Source organism: Hyperolius riggenbachi, chromosome 6, assembly GCF_040937935.1.
Source record: "Hyperolius riggenbachi isolate aHypRig1 chromosome 6, aHypRig1.pri, whole genome shotgun sequence".
In the NCBI taxonomy this organism is placed as follows: Eukaryota; Metazoa; Chordata; class Amphibia; order Anura; family Hyperoliidae; genus Hyperolius; species Hyperolius riggenbachi.
In genome coordinates, this window is record NC_090651.1 from 60,529,906 (window position 1) to 60,547,695 (window position 17,790).

Here is a 17,790-nt window from a genome sequence, read left to right on the forward strand (position 1 = left end):
GAGGAGAAGAATGTTAATAAAGCAAGTACACCATAAGTTGGAAGATGGAGAGCATTAAAAAAGGGCGCCAGGAAAAAAAGGGCTGGATAACGAAATCTCAATAACGATCAAAATTGGTTAACAATAAATACCGTTTTAAAACAGACGGGAGAGGATGACGAAAAGATATTAACGTTAAAAATCGTTATGTAATTCAACAATATAGCTTAACCTAATCCTACGCTCACACAGAACCCTCCCTGGGTGGTGCATAAAACTAACCACTCCCATGGTGGTGCCTAACCCTAACCACTCCACCTGTGGTGCCTAAGCCTAATCACCCTCCCCGTGGTGCCTAACCCTAACAAAAACCATCCCCCCCCCACCCCTGGGTGTGCCTAACCCTAACCACCCCCCTGGTGGTGCCTAGCCCTAACCACGCCGGGTGGTACCTAACCCAAACAACCCCCCCCCCCCCCCCCGGTGGTGCCTAACCCTAACCATTCCCCCTGCAGAAACACCCTAACACACATAGAAATGATAATATTTGATAACATAAAATCTGTATATACAAACAAAATAATATGACAAAAACGACAACATTGCAAGCTTCTAAAATCATAACATATTTCAAAAATTTTAATGTTGTTAACGCTATTTATCGGGCGCCCTTTCTTCTGGGCGCCATATTAACAATAAATGCATTAGCGTCTATGGCGGCACACTTTTCCTCCACTAGCTGCTGGCGCCCTTTTTTCCTGCTAACGGAAGATGCTATCCCAAACTCTAAGAGCGATGTTAATATAGCTGCCCTCATCCTGAAAGTGTAAAGTACACAAATATTTTAGCGACTGCAGAACTCACCAGAGGATTTTTAATTTTGAACAATAAAGAGTTGGGGATTTGAAAGAGCTTGTGCACACACTTATATTGGCCAGGGACACAGGCCAATCATAACAGGGCCAAGCAAATACATCTCTTTACATCTGCTTCAACAGTTCCACCTATAGATGCAAGTGAGATCTCAGGCCAGTCTCTGGAAGGCAGGGCCTACATGATATGAATGTACCAGTTCGCTAAAGAGAACCCGAGGTAGGGTCATACAATTATTCGTGTAGAGAGAGCAAGAGGGGACCCAGGAGTGGCACTCCCTATTGCGTGAGCAGGATTGTGTGAGTGAATAAAAAAGCACTAAAATCTCACCATACCATCTGTGGTCGCCTCTGTCAATTGCTGGGACGTGTGCTCTGCGGTGTTGAAAAGAAAAAAGCACCAATGCAATATGTAACTGTAGAAAAAGAAAGATAAATTCCGGGCACCTTCCTTCCAATGTTATTTATTGTAGCAAGTGATGACAGACATCCATCTGGGTACCACAAACAATGACTACCTCATTCTGATGATGTTCAAAGGTGATGGTCGGGTGGAGGTGGAGGAGCCAGGGCACAGGGTGGGACAGGCGACGGCCGTTTCGCGTCTCTACAGACGCTTGGTCACGCTGCGTACCACTTTACTGGGCACTCCGCAAACTTCCGGTATATCACGGGGGGTAAGCCCCGCCTCTTCCGGAATCCGCGTGCGCCGTGTGTGATTGGAGGGAGAGGGTGGATGAGGTCAGGAGGCGTGTGGCGCCCAGTAAAGTGGTACGCAGCGTGACCAAGCGTCTGTAGAGACGCGAAACGGCCGTCGCCTGTCCCACCCTGTGCCCTGGCTCCTCCACCTCCACCCGACCATCACCTTTGAACATCATCAGAATGAGGTAGTCATTGTTTGTGGTACCCAGATGGATGTCTGTCATCACTTGCTACAATAAATAACACTGGACGGAAGGTGCCCGGAATTTAATCTTTCTTTTTCTACAGTTACATATTGCAAGGGTCATAAAATTAAACTATGCTACCTGATCCGGGGAAGGGTTGGGTGGATCAGGTAGCCGCCATCTCCGCCACTCCTGTGGCCCGCATCTCCTTACTTTTATTTTCGTGACCTCTGGGGTCACAACGCTGGAAGGAGAGCGAGTTGCTCTCTCAGCGCGCAAGGAGGCGGGGGAGCGGCCAGCGGAGTAGCCAGGGAGAGACAGCTGCCCAACTGGAACTGGGGAAAGCCTCAAGAACGCCCTCAGCGGGCGCTTTAAGCAGGGCATGCCTCTCCTCCTTTCCACTTGAGATTAGCGACAATCATTGTTGCCAATTTCAGAGGGGGAGGCAGAGAGTGGTGGTGGTGGGGGGGGGGGGGGGGGGGCGGCGGGGACAGAGGCATGTCATGAGGCAGGAAACGTTCCTCTGTGTCTTATCTGCCCCCCCACTACTGCACTGCCTGGGGTATACTTTAAGGCCTAGAACACACAAGGCAATTCGCAGCCAACTTTTTGTTTTCCCAAAAAGATTCACCACTTGTTGATCAAATCGATCAGAAAAGCCAAAACTTTCCGCCAGTGGCAGTTCTTAACAAATTACCGTAAGTCATCTGACCGTGTACATGATACAACAGGTACACCATCTACAAAAAAAATTCAGACTGTCTAATTATCAATGACAAATAATAAAGCAATAATTTAACATTCATTTTAGCTCAGTCTGCAGAATCTCACTTCCAATGACTTGACAATCTGTTTTCAGCAGATCATCCATCGCATCGATTAGATATGAATATTGTCTCGTGTCCAACGATATAAAATGTGTTTCGGTTTTTTTCACACGAGCAGCTGACCAAACACACAAACCAGGAAAATGTGCCCACTGCAAACAGATCTTTTTATAAATGTAAAAAAAAAAAAAAAAAAAAAAAATCACTGTACTGTGAAATACATTTCCTCCTGTCTCAAATATGTATCCAAAGAAGACATGGCAATTTTTCTGACATCTAATGGACAAGAAGAATACTGCATCCGTCCAATGTGATGCTTGTGAAGATGCTGCCAATTTTGCATCTTACGTTGAATACTCCCGACATTTATAGAAGCCAAGCTAAACTAAACAACAACAACAGCACCCAATGCAATGGCAGATGTTTATCCCTGCCAGATTAACTAAAATATAAATAACCAGGAACTCTTAAAAAGTAGTAATGATTAAATGAAGACAAAAAAAAACAAATGATCTTTGTAAATATTTTATCAACCTGATATTTGTATTAGGTTTTATTTTATTTCTCTATTTCATATGTATTACGGTAGATTTTTGAGTTGGGGCGGTCAGAAAATTTATGGAGAATTTCCGATTAGAAATCGGTTTTCCGCAGGGGCAATCAGACTGCAGAAATCCTGCATTACGGAGAATCGGAAAGTTTAGGCCAATCACAAGACTTAGCAGTATTGGACCAATCGTAGAATTCAAAAGTTTACCATAGAAATCAGAATATCACAGTCATTTCTGAGTCATGTAATTAGCCTAAATTTTTCACGGTATTGCGATTTCCGCTGTAAACCTTTGCATATTCTGATTGGTCCAATACTACTGAGTCTTGTAATTGGCGCGGTATTCCAATTTCCACAGTAAAGTTTTGCATTCTCTGATTGGTCCAATCTAATTCCGACTTGGACATATTTGGCCAATCGGAGGATTTGGAAGTGTAGCGGATGGTCGCATAATAGTGTACATGTGCAAAATATAGTGGGTTCCGCAACATATTTTTTTTTTCCTTTAATTACCTGACTTTATTAACAAAAACAGCAGAAACACTTTCCATGAAAATTCCGATCGGAATCGAAAAATCCAAACACCCCTAATTACTAAGGTTACCTGTGCCTGTTCAGGGAGTGACAGAACTTGCTGGAACTTGTAGTTCTCTACAGTCAGAGTATGATCAGGTTAAGGTGGTCAAAAAATAAAGGAACACTTTTTTTCAGGAAATATGCAAATGTCCCAGATATGTCATACCTCCCAACATTTCGAGATAAGGGAGAGAAAGGGGAACACTTAAGCCACACCCCTGATCACACCCCAGACTCTATCCTAGTTCATTTTCCTTCATTTTACCATTTGAAAATAAGAAAAATATCAATTTAAAGGATATAAATAACATTTAGGAGTATATGACAGACATTTTTTCAGTAGAAAAATACATATACTTAAATAGATCTGTACATGAGTCCTGAAAGAAGGACAGGGTTCCCAAAGAGGGACTGCCCCTCCATAAAAAAAAAAAAAAAAAAAAAGACAGTTGGGCGCTATGAATATGTGCATCACTGAGAAATCCATGTATGGTGCACAGAAGAAGGACTACTGAAAGGTCAAACATAAATAAAAACATATCAGCATGCATGGATGGTACTGGAAAAAACACCATACATACGGTATTTTCAAGAATGTGTTACTGGACAATATATGTTTATATCTAATACGGGGAGGACTGGGACCTTTTGGCTGGGAGGGGGGTTAACACAGACTAGAGGCCTGTTTTCATGGCAGCCCAAGCGACGTCACACACGCCCCACGTGCTATATGCCGGTAGTCACGTGGGGCGCCAATGCAGAAATACAGCAAGGACACTCGCGAGACAGGTTAAGTATAAATGCGCAGGTAACGCGGGTCACATAATACATTTGGAGGGATGACAGCCAGGGATTTCCGTCGTATTCGTGATTATCGCACGTCGTTACTTCTGCGCACCCAATCCACCACATTGGCCCAAGTTTTCCCGGCATTTCACATCGATACATTCCACCAGTAGCAGTGTTTCCCACAGAGTGCACTACCAAGCAAAACTAGGCAGAGTACCCCCTTAAACGCCCATAATTCCCTGGTGGTCTATTGAGCTAGGGCCTACCTCAAAAGAGGTAGGCCCTAGGAGAGTGAGGATCCGCCTGGCGAATTGCTTCAGCCGAGCGCAAAGCTACGGGCTGTCGATCTACAACCACTCCACCACTGTGTCCAACTGACAGAAATTTACTGTTTGATAGTAATTCTGACAAATGTTTGCCACGGATCATTCAAAATTATGATCAATGTGGCTGGTTGATAATCAGCAGAACCAATCATAGTGATATAATCTGTCAGTAAAACTCGATGCATGTATGGCCAGCTTTAGGTTTTAGGTTAGGGAGAGTAAACAAGAATGGGGCGATTAAATTGTGATGGTAAGATGGTGTGGGGGGGCATAGTAGAGTGTGTGACAGAGGAGGGAAAATAGGCCTTAAAACACTTAAACTTCAGCCACAAGGGTGAGCTCAGTGGGCAGTGTTAGGTAGTCTAGCCCAATGATTCCTTACTGAATAGGTGCTGACTTACTGAACAGGAAGAGCCAAGATTGGAACCCTGGTCACCTGTGTCAGAGGTAGAGCCCTTAAAAGACAACTGTAGTGAGAAGAGTATAGGGGCTGCCATGTTTGTTTTCTGTTAAACAATACCAGTTGCCTGGCAGCCCTGCTGATCTATTTGGCATCAGTAGTTTCTGAATAGTACCAGAAACAAGCATGCAGCTAATCTTGTCAGATTTGACAAAAATGTCAAACACCTGATATGCTGCAATGTTGTTCAGGGTCTATGGCTAAAAGTATTAGAGGCAGTAGATCAGCAGTCTAGCCAGGCAACTGGTATTATTTAAAAGAAAATAAATATGGCAGCCTCCGTATACCTCTCATTACAGTTGTGCTTTAACGAGTGCACTGTGCAGAGAGAGGAAAGAAGATATTTGACTCACCAGGATTGCACTTTTATTTAGCTTTCCTGCATGACAGGAAAGCTAAAGTAGGATGATTGCTTTTGGGTCTCTTTTAGTCCCCTATACTGTCCTAGTGGTTTGGGTCACCCCAAGCTGCTTGGTTACACTGCTGTATGACAGAAGACACAGACACCCAGCACTAGGGGAAGGGGGGACAAAGGTGAATGAGGAAAAGAGGGGGAGCAGAGAGAGAGTGAGAATTTGATTTAATTTCAATAGCCTGAGATGGAGCAGAGAGGTTATCTGTATTGCAGTAACCACATCACACAGAGGCTACTTACCTGTAATATGACTCCTGTCCCTGCTAAACTCTAACACAGGGGTAGGGGACGTTGGCTCTTCAGCTGTTAAGGAACTACAAATCCCACAATGCATTGCAGGAGTCTGACAGCCACACTCATGATTAATAAATGCAAATGCATGCTGGGATTTGTAGTTTTATCACAGCTGGAGAGCCAATGTTCCCTACCCCTGCTTTAACACAAGGCTGCAAGCAGCCCTCCTGAAGTCTAGGGACTGTCAAAAAGTTTTCAACCTGTGTACCTTATCTAGCTGCCCACATGCAGTCTTTACAGTGGTGAGAGAGCGCAGAGTTCTTTTCAATGGACCCTACAGGAGTCAACCTCTGCACTGCCTCCTGCTGTGTACACTACAGCTTGCCAGTCCTCTAATTGCACTGAGACTTCCCTCAGCCAGCCTGAATGCACCTCCACTGTCCCTCAATTATATATATATATATATATATATATATATATATATATATATATATATATATATATATATATATATATATATATATATATATATACACACACACACACACACACACACAATACATGTCTATAAACAATAATCACAGAATGCCATTGGTGCCCCCAGCCAGTGGGGATTGCCCCCCACCCCCAGAGGATTACGTCATTTGCTCCCCTCCCCCTCTCACCCAGATAATGAGGCTTTCGCACAGCTCGTTCTCTTTCCCGGCCATGTCTCCCCCGTCAGTAGCTCCTCTCCTCCGTCCTCCTGATCCGGCTGACCTCACCTGGGAATAGGAAAGGGGGAGGAGCAGAGAGCGACAGGCTACCCGAACAGGTCCAACCTCGCTTTAGTGTAAAGCAGCCTGGAGAGAACTACAGCACCAGACTGGCGTAAATGCCTCTGTGAATAGCACGCTAACACGCCCCGCCCCCTGAAGCGAGGAGCTCTTGGTCACCCCCACAACAGATGACAGGTGGAGGGCACGCCCACAAGCTTTCAGCAGGTGACTAGAAGTGCCAAGGTCCAATCAGGCGGAGCCCAGCACAATCACTTTTAAAGAAGGGGCGGCTCCTCCATCATGATTGGCAGGGTCAGTTACGTACTACGTAGGCGGCGCTGGTTCAGATTCCCGCCTTGTGGAGGATGAGCGTCGAGCGATGGTTCGTGTGTGGGAAAATAATATCAGCAAAATGCACGTTTCTGTACAGAAAACACGTTATATGATAACAGGCGTAGACTGGGATGGAGGGAGAATGGTTTAGGGCCAGTGGAGGTGCAGTGCCTGCCTGGTGCATTCAGGCTGGCTGAGGGAAGTCACAGTGCAATTAGAGGGCTGGCAAGCTGTAATGTACACAGCAGGAGGCAGTGCAGAGGCTTGCCTTCTGCAGGGTCAGTAGAAAAGGAATTATACAATACAATACAATAACATTTCTATAGCGCTTTTCTCCCATAGGACTCAAAGCGCTTAGGCTCTCTCAGATTCAGTAATTAGTAGGATGAAGTATTCACACAACAAAAGTTATATTTCTGCAAATGCCAGACTGAACAGGTGGGTTTTCAGTCTGGATTTAAACACATCCAGGGATGGGGCTGTCCTGATCTGTTGAGGTAAGGAGTTCCAAAACGTAGGGGCAGCATGACAGAAGGCTCTGGGACCAAAAGTTTCTAAGTGGACTCTGGGTATGACTAGATTATTAGAACCTGTGGATCTGAGAATGCGGGGATTGCTCTTTCTTTCACCATTGTAAAGACTGCATGTGGGCAGCTAGATAAGGTATTACACAGGTTGAAAAGTCTTATGCTAGGCATACACGGCTCGTTTTCTGCGCCGGAATTGAGCTGCTGGCTCGTCCCTGCGGGTGCCGGATCGATTACCGCTAGTCCCTGCGGACACTTCCTTATCTGCGCTTCGTTTTTTCTTTTGTCTGGCCCGATATCGAGCGCGGAATCGATCCGGCGGGTCATCGGACACATCGGATATGATCAATCGAGCCATCAGAGGCTCGATTGATATTAAAAAAACTAACCATGTACGCCCAGCATTAGACAGTCTCTACACTCCAGGAGGGCTGCTTGCAGCCTTGCGTGAGAAACTAGCAGGGACAGGAGTTATATTACTGGCAAGTAGCCTCTGTGTGATGTGGGAGTCTTCTGTCATACAGCAGAGTAACCAAGCAGCTCGGGGTGACCCAAAACCACTAGGAAAGTATAGGGGACTAAAAGAGACCAAAAAAACCCTCCTTACTGTCATACAGAAAAGCTAAATAAAAGTGCAGTCCTGCTAAGGCAAATATCTGTTTCCCTCTCTTTCAGCTTTTCTCCTCTCTCTGGATAGTTCAGGTGACCAGGATTCAAATCTTGGCTCTTCCTGTTCAGTAAGCCAGCACCTATTCAGTAAGGAATCATTGGGCTAGACTACCTAACAATGTCACTGCCTACTGAGCTCGCCCTTGCGGCGTTCTGAGGTGTCTTGCACACTACATTTTTTGTATACAATCCGATTTTTGATTCCGATTAACCTCTTCAGGACCATAGGCACATACCCCCCCTAGTGACCTGGCTATTTTTTTTACAATTCAGGCCACTGCAGCTTTAAAGAGACACTGAAGCCAAGCTAAATTCTCTTTTTTAACTTGTATTTATGTTCATAACTATAACCCAAGCTAAATCGCCGCTATCCCGCTATCCCGCGGCAAAACGAGGGGTTAATACCCCTCAAATCCCCCCTGTAAAATCCACAACTTTCTTGGTCGTGGATTTTGCTGCTCATGGAGGTAGAGCTTTGAGCTGCAGCTCTGCCTCCATGTGTGTCAATCGCTGCACAGATCTCCGCCTCTCCTCCGCCCCTCTCTGTGAAGGCAGACTGAGAGCGACGGGGAGAGATCAGCCGGGATTGATGCGCTGAGAGGCAGAGCTACAGCCATTAGCTCTGCCTCATTCAGGAAGCGCTCCCCGGAATGAACAGAGGGGATTTGGGGGGTATTAACCCCTTGTTTTGCCGTGGGATAGTGGCGATTTAGCTTGGGTTATAGTGATGAACATAAATACAAGTTAAAAAAGGGAATTTAGCCTGGCTTCAGTGTCTCTTTAAGGGCTCGCTGCAGGGCCATACAACTCAGCAGAGTGATTAATCTCCCCCCCCCCTCCCCCTTTTCTGCCCACCAACAGCTTTCTGTTGGTGGGCTCTGATCTCAACCACAATATTAATTATTTGCTGTATTTTTTGGACTATAAGACTAACTTTTTCTTCCCGAAAAGTGGAGAAAAAAAAAGTTACTGCACCTTATAGTCCAAATGCAGGGAGTTCCTGGCTTGTGAATGCCTGCCAATACGAACCTCCAACCCGCTGCAATGTAGGGGGCTCCCTGTACTGTGCCCATGCAGAGGGGGACACAAAGAGGCATAGAGGATAACACAAGGAGGACAGAGGCGGACACATGGGGGACACAGGAGGATACAGGGTGACACAAGGGGGCATAAGGTACAAAGGGGGCATAATCCATAAAATGCCCCTTCAACATGGATGCACCAGGTTTAGTATGTTTTTCCCCCCTGGATCTTGTGCTCTAAACCTAGGTGCCTCTTATGGTCAGGAGCGTCTTAAAGAACCGAAAAATACAGTATTTTATTTTTGTCTTTTTTTAAATACATTTATTTTTTTCTCCCTCCCTCCCCCACCAGCCAATGACAGCGATCGGCTCTCATAGGCATTAGCCTATGAGAGCCGATCGCTCCTGAGCCTCCCAGAGGGACAGCTAAAAGAGACACGGCCGCCCCCAGTACAACGCTGCCTTAGATCGCAGCACTGCACATTGTAAATAGACAGAACTCCGTCATTCAAGCGGCGATGCGCGCACGATCTCCTGCAAATCACGCCCCCATGACTTCACGGCAATTGGCATTGAGCAGTCCTGGAAGATCCGCAGCGTTCACGCCAATTGGCATGGAGCGATCAGCAAGAGGTTAAAAAACAGAGCAGCATGCAGTACTTTTTTTTTAATCAGAATGAAAAATCGGAACGTAGAAAAAAGTCGGAATCCCATGTAGAGTGCAAGAGGCCAGAGTTCACTTCTCTCTCTCCTCTGCTGTCACTCTCTACTTTGCCGCCCAAACTGCCCCCGTCTAACCCTCACAATTTAATCACCCCAATCTTGTAACTCTAACCCAAAGCTGGCCATGCATGCATCGAATTTGACCGACATCACAGAACGCGTTCAGGAGCTGATTTCCTGTACGCGTTATTGGCCAGTGGCATAACTTAGGGAAGTTGCCGTGGTATTTCTAATTTTCCCAACGGTAAAACGCTGCGGCTGGTCATTAGGAAGCTCCCAGATGCGTTGTACCGTAAGGCTCTGGAACGCTTCATCTAATGTGAAAGTTAACATGAAAGGCAAACAGACTTTCATGTTACCTTTCTAAACGCAAACTAGGAGCGATCCGTCAAAATGCTCGGATCAGCGCCTAGTGTGAAAGAGCCCCGAGTCAGAGAATTTATGAGAGACATCCAGTGCTGGAGGAGGTGAGGGTCTTATCTCAATACCCAGTACAGCCCGTAGCTTTGCATCTATTAGGGGACTACTAGACCACCAGGAAAGGGAAAGCAATGTGGGTACTTTGCGCAGAGTCATGAATTCGATCCGCCGTGTCCATCACTTCATGATGTGCAATCTCCACGCGGGGCAACATTGTTTAACATGCTTATGTTAAATGATGTGGGTATGAAGCTTATAGAAAACCTGAACTGAAAATTAAAAGTCAAAATAAGCATACACAAGTCATACTTACCTTCCATGTAGTCTATTCCTCAGCGTCTTTCTCCTCTCCCGCGTCCTGTTTGTTCACTGTGATCAAGGGAATTTTCCGTCCTCCATTTTGAAAATGGCCATTATCCATAACAGCTTTCTGGTCAGCACACAGTTAAACTGTAACATCGCCCACTTGAGCCATAGGGAAACATGGACATTACCTGGTACATCAGTTTTCCTCTCAGCTATAACTGACAGCAACTGACATATTTCAGATCTGACAAAATATTGTCAGAACTGGAAGGGATTATTGTCAGAAGAAAATGGTGAGCTTCTGAGAGGAACTGATGGCAAGGTAACTATGTAATGTTCATTTGAAGTTGCCTTATGTGTTTATTTTAAATATTTTTACTCAGTTCAGGTTCTCTTTAAAGGACTTAAGAGGCCAAGTCCATAAAAAAAAAATGAAAAAAGTTAGCTACCTTGCTCAGCTTGTTAGGCACGGAGGACGCCGTCCGCGCCCTCCGTGCCGTTCCGCCTGGTCCCCGCCGCTGCACAGCCCCCCGAATGGTCCCCGACCGCACGGCCCGGGTCGGGCTCCCCAGCCTGTACCAAGATGGCCGGCGGAGCTGGCCGCGGCTGCGCAGTCCGCATAGCCGCGAGTGCGGCTGCGCAGCTCTAAGGCCAACCCCCCGATCCACGCTACTGTTGCGTGGATCGGGGGGTTGGCCTTAGAGCTGCGCAGCCGCGGCCAGCTCCACCGGCCATCTTGGTACAGGCTGGGGAGCCCGACCCGGGCCGCGCGGTCGGGGACCGTTCGGGGGGCTGTGCAGCGGCGGGGACCAGGCGGAACGGCACGGAGGGCGCGGACGGCGTCCTCCGTGCCTTACAAGCTGAGCAAGGTAGCTAACTTTTTTCATTTTTTTTTATGGACTTGGCCTCGTAAGTCCTTTAAGCTGTGGGAGACTTGAGCAAGGTTGGATTGGAGGAGAGCCTGATCCTTGCTGGCTGCCAGACAGTGCCTGCACTCTAGGATGGATGGGGTCTGAGGAGGCCACCAGAAAAACTTCAATGGTAGAATGGTCTCTGAGAACTGGAAGGAGAGCTGCCTGGGTATTACACTTAAAGAGAAACTGTACTCTAATATTCTTATACTAAAAAACATACCATTCTATTCCTTATTTTCTCCTGTGCCCCTCTGTGCTGTTTCTGCCACTCTCTGCTGCAATCCTGGCTTGTAATTAACAGTTTTAGGCAGTGTTTACAAACAAACTAACCAGCTTGTGATAGGCTCACATAAACAGAGTGTGTGAGTCATACAGAGTGTGCAGGGGGCCTGCAGAGGGTGTGTATCGCTTCTATCCAATCACAAGCAGCCCTGCACATTCCACACATTCAAGCCTTAGCCCGACAGACACGACAGGGGAAAAGAGATAAGATTTATTACAGAGACAGTGCAATTAGGAAAGGCTGCAGTAAGCCAGAGCACATTAGAACAGGCATAGGAACTTATAGGATAGAAGAACTAAGGCTGAAAAATTTGTTACAGAGTCTCTTTAAAGTAGCCACTAACGATTCAATTTTATGAACGATCGTTTATGAATGATTCTTCGTACGAACTATCGAAATTCATCGTTTGGGACCACTAATGGACAAAAATATCCTATCCGATCAGATTAATGATATTGATCGTTTTTTTTTTTAATTGATTTCATTAATCTGATTGAATTGGTTAGATTTTTGTCCATTAGTGGTCCCAAACAATCATTTCCGATCGTTTGTACGAAGAATAGTTCGTTAACGATCGTTCAGAAAATTGCATCCTTAGTGGCCACCTCTAGGTTATCATAATGACTTTTTCACCTATCAGTTCTGAGTATGTCTGTGGCCTGTGGGGTGTCACACTATAGTGAAGTGGGTCGTGGGCAGACAGTGATGCACTGCCACTGACCACCAATAAAATGTGAGCAAGGCATGGATTGGGGGGGAGGGGTTAGAGATGGAAGAGGGGCATATCTGAAGGATTAGAAGAGATGATGGTGAAGGGGAGGACATAAGTGTATTAACCCCCCTGGCGGTATAATTCCCGCGGCTGCGCAGCCGCGGGAGGGTTTTTTTCACCTTTTTTTTTTTTCAGCATGTAGCTAGCCTAGCGCTAGCAACATGCTTCCCCCCTCCCCGCGGCATCCGCCCGTCCCCTCCGATCGCCACCGGTGCCGCTTGCCCATAAGGAAATCCCGTTCTGAACGGGATTTCCTTCAGGGCTTCCCCCGTCGCCATGGCGACGAACGGAGTGACGTCGTGACGTCACAGGGAGTCCCGATCCACTCCATAGCGCAGCCTGGCGGCGATTGGCCAGGCTGCGCAAGGGGTATGCAGGGGGGGGGGGCCTGTATCCGTGGCGTGTAGCGGCGCATCGGCGGCGGGCGGCGGCGTTCAGACCAAACACGCAGCTAGCAAAGTGCTAGCTGCGTGTTTGAAAAAAAAAATTATGTAAATCGGCCCAGCAGGGTCTGAGCGGCACCCTCCGGCGGCTTACCCCATGTCACACACGGGGTTACCGCCAAGGAGGTTAAAAGGGGGGGATGGTAGCCTGGCCATACATCTTTTGACTTGGCAGGTGATCGACAAACCGGTTTGATAATTGTTATCGGATGAAAATCAGTGCCGCCACAATCATGTCCAATCATCAATTTGACTGATTTTGGACAGAGATTAGTCGAATGTATTGATCTGAGATACTGGGAAAACTAAAATACCTGTCATGCTGTCGAATGTCCTTGCTGTATTTCCGCATTGGCGCCCCAAGTGACTATCGGCATATAGCATGCAGGGTGTGTGTCGTGACGTCCTTTTGGGCTTGGGCTGCCATGAAAACAGGCCTCTAGCTGTGTTTTCCCCCCAGGCCAAAAGGACCCAGTCCTCCCCTGTATGATCTAAACTGGAGAATTCTCATATAGAAATCTGTAAACAGCGATAACGCATTCCAGTCACAGTTATGAGCAGTGAGACTGACACAAATGATGCAAACAAGTATATAAAATGTTTAAGAGAGTTTCTGTGTATAAGCTGCTGAGGCCATATGAATCTATGAGCAAAGTGCATTGCAGAAAAATAACATCATAAAATCTAACTTCTGGGGAAAAAAAAAACACTAAACTCAGTGGCATAGCTTAAGAAACTTTGGGCCCCAGTACAAGTTTTACATTGGGCCCCCCAAGCATCAAGCAGGTTCAGCGCCGACACTAGGCGCCGCTATAGCAATAATGCAACCGCTGGACAGGTGAGTCTGTCATTCGGCTCACCCTGTGCCCTACACACCGGGGACCTAATAATATGCATTTCCCAAGCATTCTATACATAACAATTTATGTGGTGCAACAAAACCTGCCAAAGATATCCACAGTATGAGGCTTCTTTCACACTGCAAATCGCAATTCCAATTTGCGATTTTCATTGGATACTAGCAACACAAGAAGAAAAAATGCTGGAGGCAGAAGTTTTTGTTAATTGCATCAAAAATCGTAATCGTATGTAAAACCACATCGTAATCGCATGTAGTGTACAAGAGAGGGCCAGGCAGAGGCGAGAGAGGCTCTAGCCTCAAGGCGCAGTGTAGGAGGGGCGCACAATTCATTCAGCTATTGTTCCCCTATTGTGTTTGAAGCAGAGAGATAGAAGAACAGGGTATACAGGGAGTGCAGAATTATTAGGCAAATGAGTATTTTGACCACATCATCCTCTTTATGCATGTTGTCTTACTCCAAGCTGTATAGGCTCGAAAGCCTACTACCAATTAAGCATATTAGGTGATGTGCATCTCTGTAATGAGAAGAGGTGTGGTCTAATGACATCAACACCCTATATCAGGTGTGCATTATTATTAGGCAACTTCCTTTCCTTTGGCAAAATGGGTCAAAAGAAGGACTTGACAGGCTCAGAAAAGTCAAAAATAGTGAGATATCTTGCAGAGGGATGCAGCACTCTTAAAATTGCAAAGCTTCTGAGCGTGATCATCGAACAATCAAGCGTTTTATTCAAAATAGTCAACAGGGTCGCAAGAAGCGTGTGGAAAAACCAAGGCGCAAAATAACTGCCCATGAACTGAGAAAAGTCAAGCGTGCAGCTGCCAAGATGCCACTTGCCACCAGTTTGGCCATATTTCAGAGCTGCAACATCACTGGAGTGCCCAAAAGCACAAGGTGTGCAATACTCAGAGACATGGCCAAGGTAAAAAAGGCTGAAAGACGACCACCATTGAACAAGACACACAAGCTGAAACATCAAGACTGGGCCAAGAAATATCTCAAGACTGATTTTTCTAAGTTTTTATGGACTGAAGAAATGAGAGTGAGTCTTGATGGGCCAGATGGATGGGCCCGTGGCTGGATTGGTAAAGGGCAGAGAGCTCAAGTCCGACTCAGATGCCAGCAAGGTGGAGGTGGAGTACTGGTTTGGGCTGGTATCATCAAAGATGAGCTTGTGGGGCCTTTTCGGGTTGAGGATGGAGTTAAGCTCAACTCCCAGTCCTACTGCCAGTTTCTGGAAGACACCTTCTTCAAGCAGTGGTACAGGAAGAAGTCTGCATCCTTCGAGAAAAACATGATTTTCATGCAGGACAATGCTCCATCACACGCGTCCAAGTACTCCACAGCGTGGCTGGCAAGAAAGGGTATAAAAGAAGAAAAACTAATGACATGGCCTCCTTGTTCATCTGATCTGAACCCCATTGAGAACCTGTAGTCCATCATAAAATGTGAGATTTACAAGGAGGGAAAACAGTACACCTCTCTGAACAGTGTCTGGGAGGCTGTGGTTGCTGCTGCACGCAATGTTGATGGTGAACAGATCAAAACACTGACAGAATCCATTGATGGCAGGCTTTTGAGTGTCCTTGCAAAGAAAGGTGGCTATATTGGTCACTGATTTGTTTTTGTTATGTTTTTGTATGTCAGAAATGTATATTTGTGAATGTTGAGATGTTATATTGGTTTCACTGGTAAAAATAAATAATTGAAATGGGTATATATTTGTTTTTTGTTAAGTTGCCTAATAATTATGCACAGTAATAGTCACCTGCACACACAGATATCCCCCTAAAATAGCTAAAACTAAAAACAAACTAAAAACTACTTTCAAAAATATTTAGCTTTGATATTAATGAGTTTTTTGGGTTCATTGAGAACATGGCTGTTGTTCAATAATAAAATTATTCCTTAAAAATACAGCTTGCCTAATAATTCTGCACTCCCTGTACATGGCGGTGACTGCAAGCCAGATAAATAGAGATTAAGGTGTTGGGGCCCTGGGGCGCCTCTTATATAAGAGCAATCAGTTTGTGACGGCTGGGGTGGGAGGGATGGAGGGGTGCCTCTTTGGGTTCTCAGCCTTGGGTGCTGGAGGACCTTGTCCCGGCTCTGCTTGAGAGAGGTGTAATCAGAGGTGAGGAATACTTTACCACTATTTAAAGCAGAAGTAATCGTTACCAGCATAGAACCATTGAGGTCCAAGGGCCCTGGTGTGACCTCTGTAACCCTTATTACTACGCCACTGACTAAACTGGTGAGGTGTAAAATGAGTTAAGCCTGAGACACACTATGCACGCTTTTCTAAACAACAGAACTGTGTGAGCATTTTTAAAAACCGCTCTCACTGATTTGCATTAAAATCGCAAAACAAATTGCTGCGATTGTGATTTTTCGATAAATCATAATCACAGCGATTATAATTATAAAGTCAATGGGATTGTTTTTTTTAAAATGCTCAGACATTGCTGATTGTCAGAAAGCGCTCACAGTGTGTCTCAGGCCTTTAGAATTTTAAAGTTCTCTGACCCATATGAAATGAACTTTTTTCCTGAGTTTTCTCCTAGCAGATACACTTACAACTTTTTACTTTTTAAAATAACTTTTCAGCACTTTGCAATGGGAAAAGTACCAACAAATAAGTGATAAAAAAAACTTTAGAAACCATTTCGAGTATGTTGTTGCCTGTTGGTGGCTTAAAAGGCATTTTATTGACAAGGGCCATATGCAATTCACTTTTTCTCCTGATTTAGGCGATATTTTTTCAACTTGTAAATAAAATGCCTTTTACACAACCAGCAAGCAAACAAATACCCAAAATAATTTAGACATTAGTTTTTCACCTAGTTTCTGGTACGTTTTCCATTGCTAAGTGCTAAAAAGTTAATTTAATTTGAAGATGAAAAATTATCTCCTAGGAGAAAACTCAGGAGTTAAAGTGAATTGCATATGGTCCTTTCTGTCACTGTGACTTCTACAGACCATGATGGTCCTGAATATGGAAAGTAAGAACCAGTAATAAACACTTGCTATGACTGTATTATAATTTTCCCAACTCTACAGAACCTTTATTGCTACAGTTACAGTGGGACGTTGCAGTGCGATGGAACTGAGGCAATGTAATGCGCAGTAACGCTCTGTAATTGTAAGTCTATGCGACTGTCAGTGCGTTACCGAACAACTTGTGCATTAACAGTTGCAGAGAAGCATACTTTTCATTGACTGTATATGACACAATGCATGCATAATGTTTGATGCGACTTATCCCTTCCATTGCATTGCGTTCTGTTTTTACAGGCAACCTAATGCAGCTCCCTGCTGTGAACTTAATCTATTTGTTGCCATATCTGACCCCCAGAGAGATTTAAAGTAAACCTATAACAAAAAAAATGAGCCCCGGAAAGGGGTGGAGGGGGCGCTTACCTCAGGAGCGGGAAGCCTCTGGGTCCTAATGCGGCTTCCCCCATCCTCTTCTGCAGCCCCGATGGCAAACGACATGAAAATATAACGAGCTACAATTTTTTCCGGGCACTTAGAGCGGTCCAGCGAGGAGAACGCCAGCGCATACCACTAAGGCTGCATCTGAAAAGACCACCAGCCCAGTGTGAAGCACTTTGCATGCAAACCATATTGGAAGCTAAAGTTCCTCCTAGTTTAATAAATGTTAGCACTTGTCTTGGCTGCAGGGCATGCATTTTTCAGTCTGGCAGAGGCGGTGTATGCCTGTGCGATTAACCATTCAATTGCAACATGTGTTTAGGGATGCGCAGCCTTTCCCCCCACCTTTCCTAACTTAGAGCGGTCCAACCTGGATTCGGTCAGGCATTTACCGTTCATGCGAAACT

At 45.5% G+C, this 17,790-nt stretch overlaps 2 protein-coding genes across 2 annotated transcripts in view; one reads left to right on the forward strand and one right to left on the reverse strand.

The window, feature by feature from the left end:
* Positions 1 to 6,814, reverse strand: part of HOOK1 (hook microtubule tethering protein 1) — a 105,348-nt gene extending 98,534 nt beyond the window's left edge. Inside the window, exon 1 of the mRNA XM_068239390.1 lies at positions 6,581 to 6,814. Within this exon, the coding sequence (XP_068095491.1) occupies positions 6,581 to 6,625 (45 nt within the window). The 5' untranslated portion in view covers positions 6,626 to 6,814. The remainder of the gene's footprint in view (positions 1 to 6,580) is intronic.
* Positions 6,815 to 7,023: 209 nt separating this feature from the next.
* Positions 7,024 to 17,790, forward strand: part of LOC137522440 (E3 ubiquitin-protein ligase RNF170-like) — a 77,598-nt gene continuing 66,831 nt past the window's right edge. The window contains exon 1 of the mRNA XM_068242501.1: positions 7,024 to 7,055. The gene's annotated coding sequence lies outside the window, so the exon portion shown is untranslated. The remainder of the gene's footprint in view (positions 7,056 to 17,790) is intronic.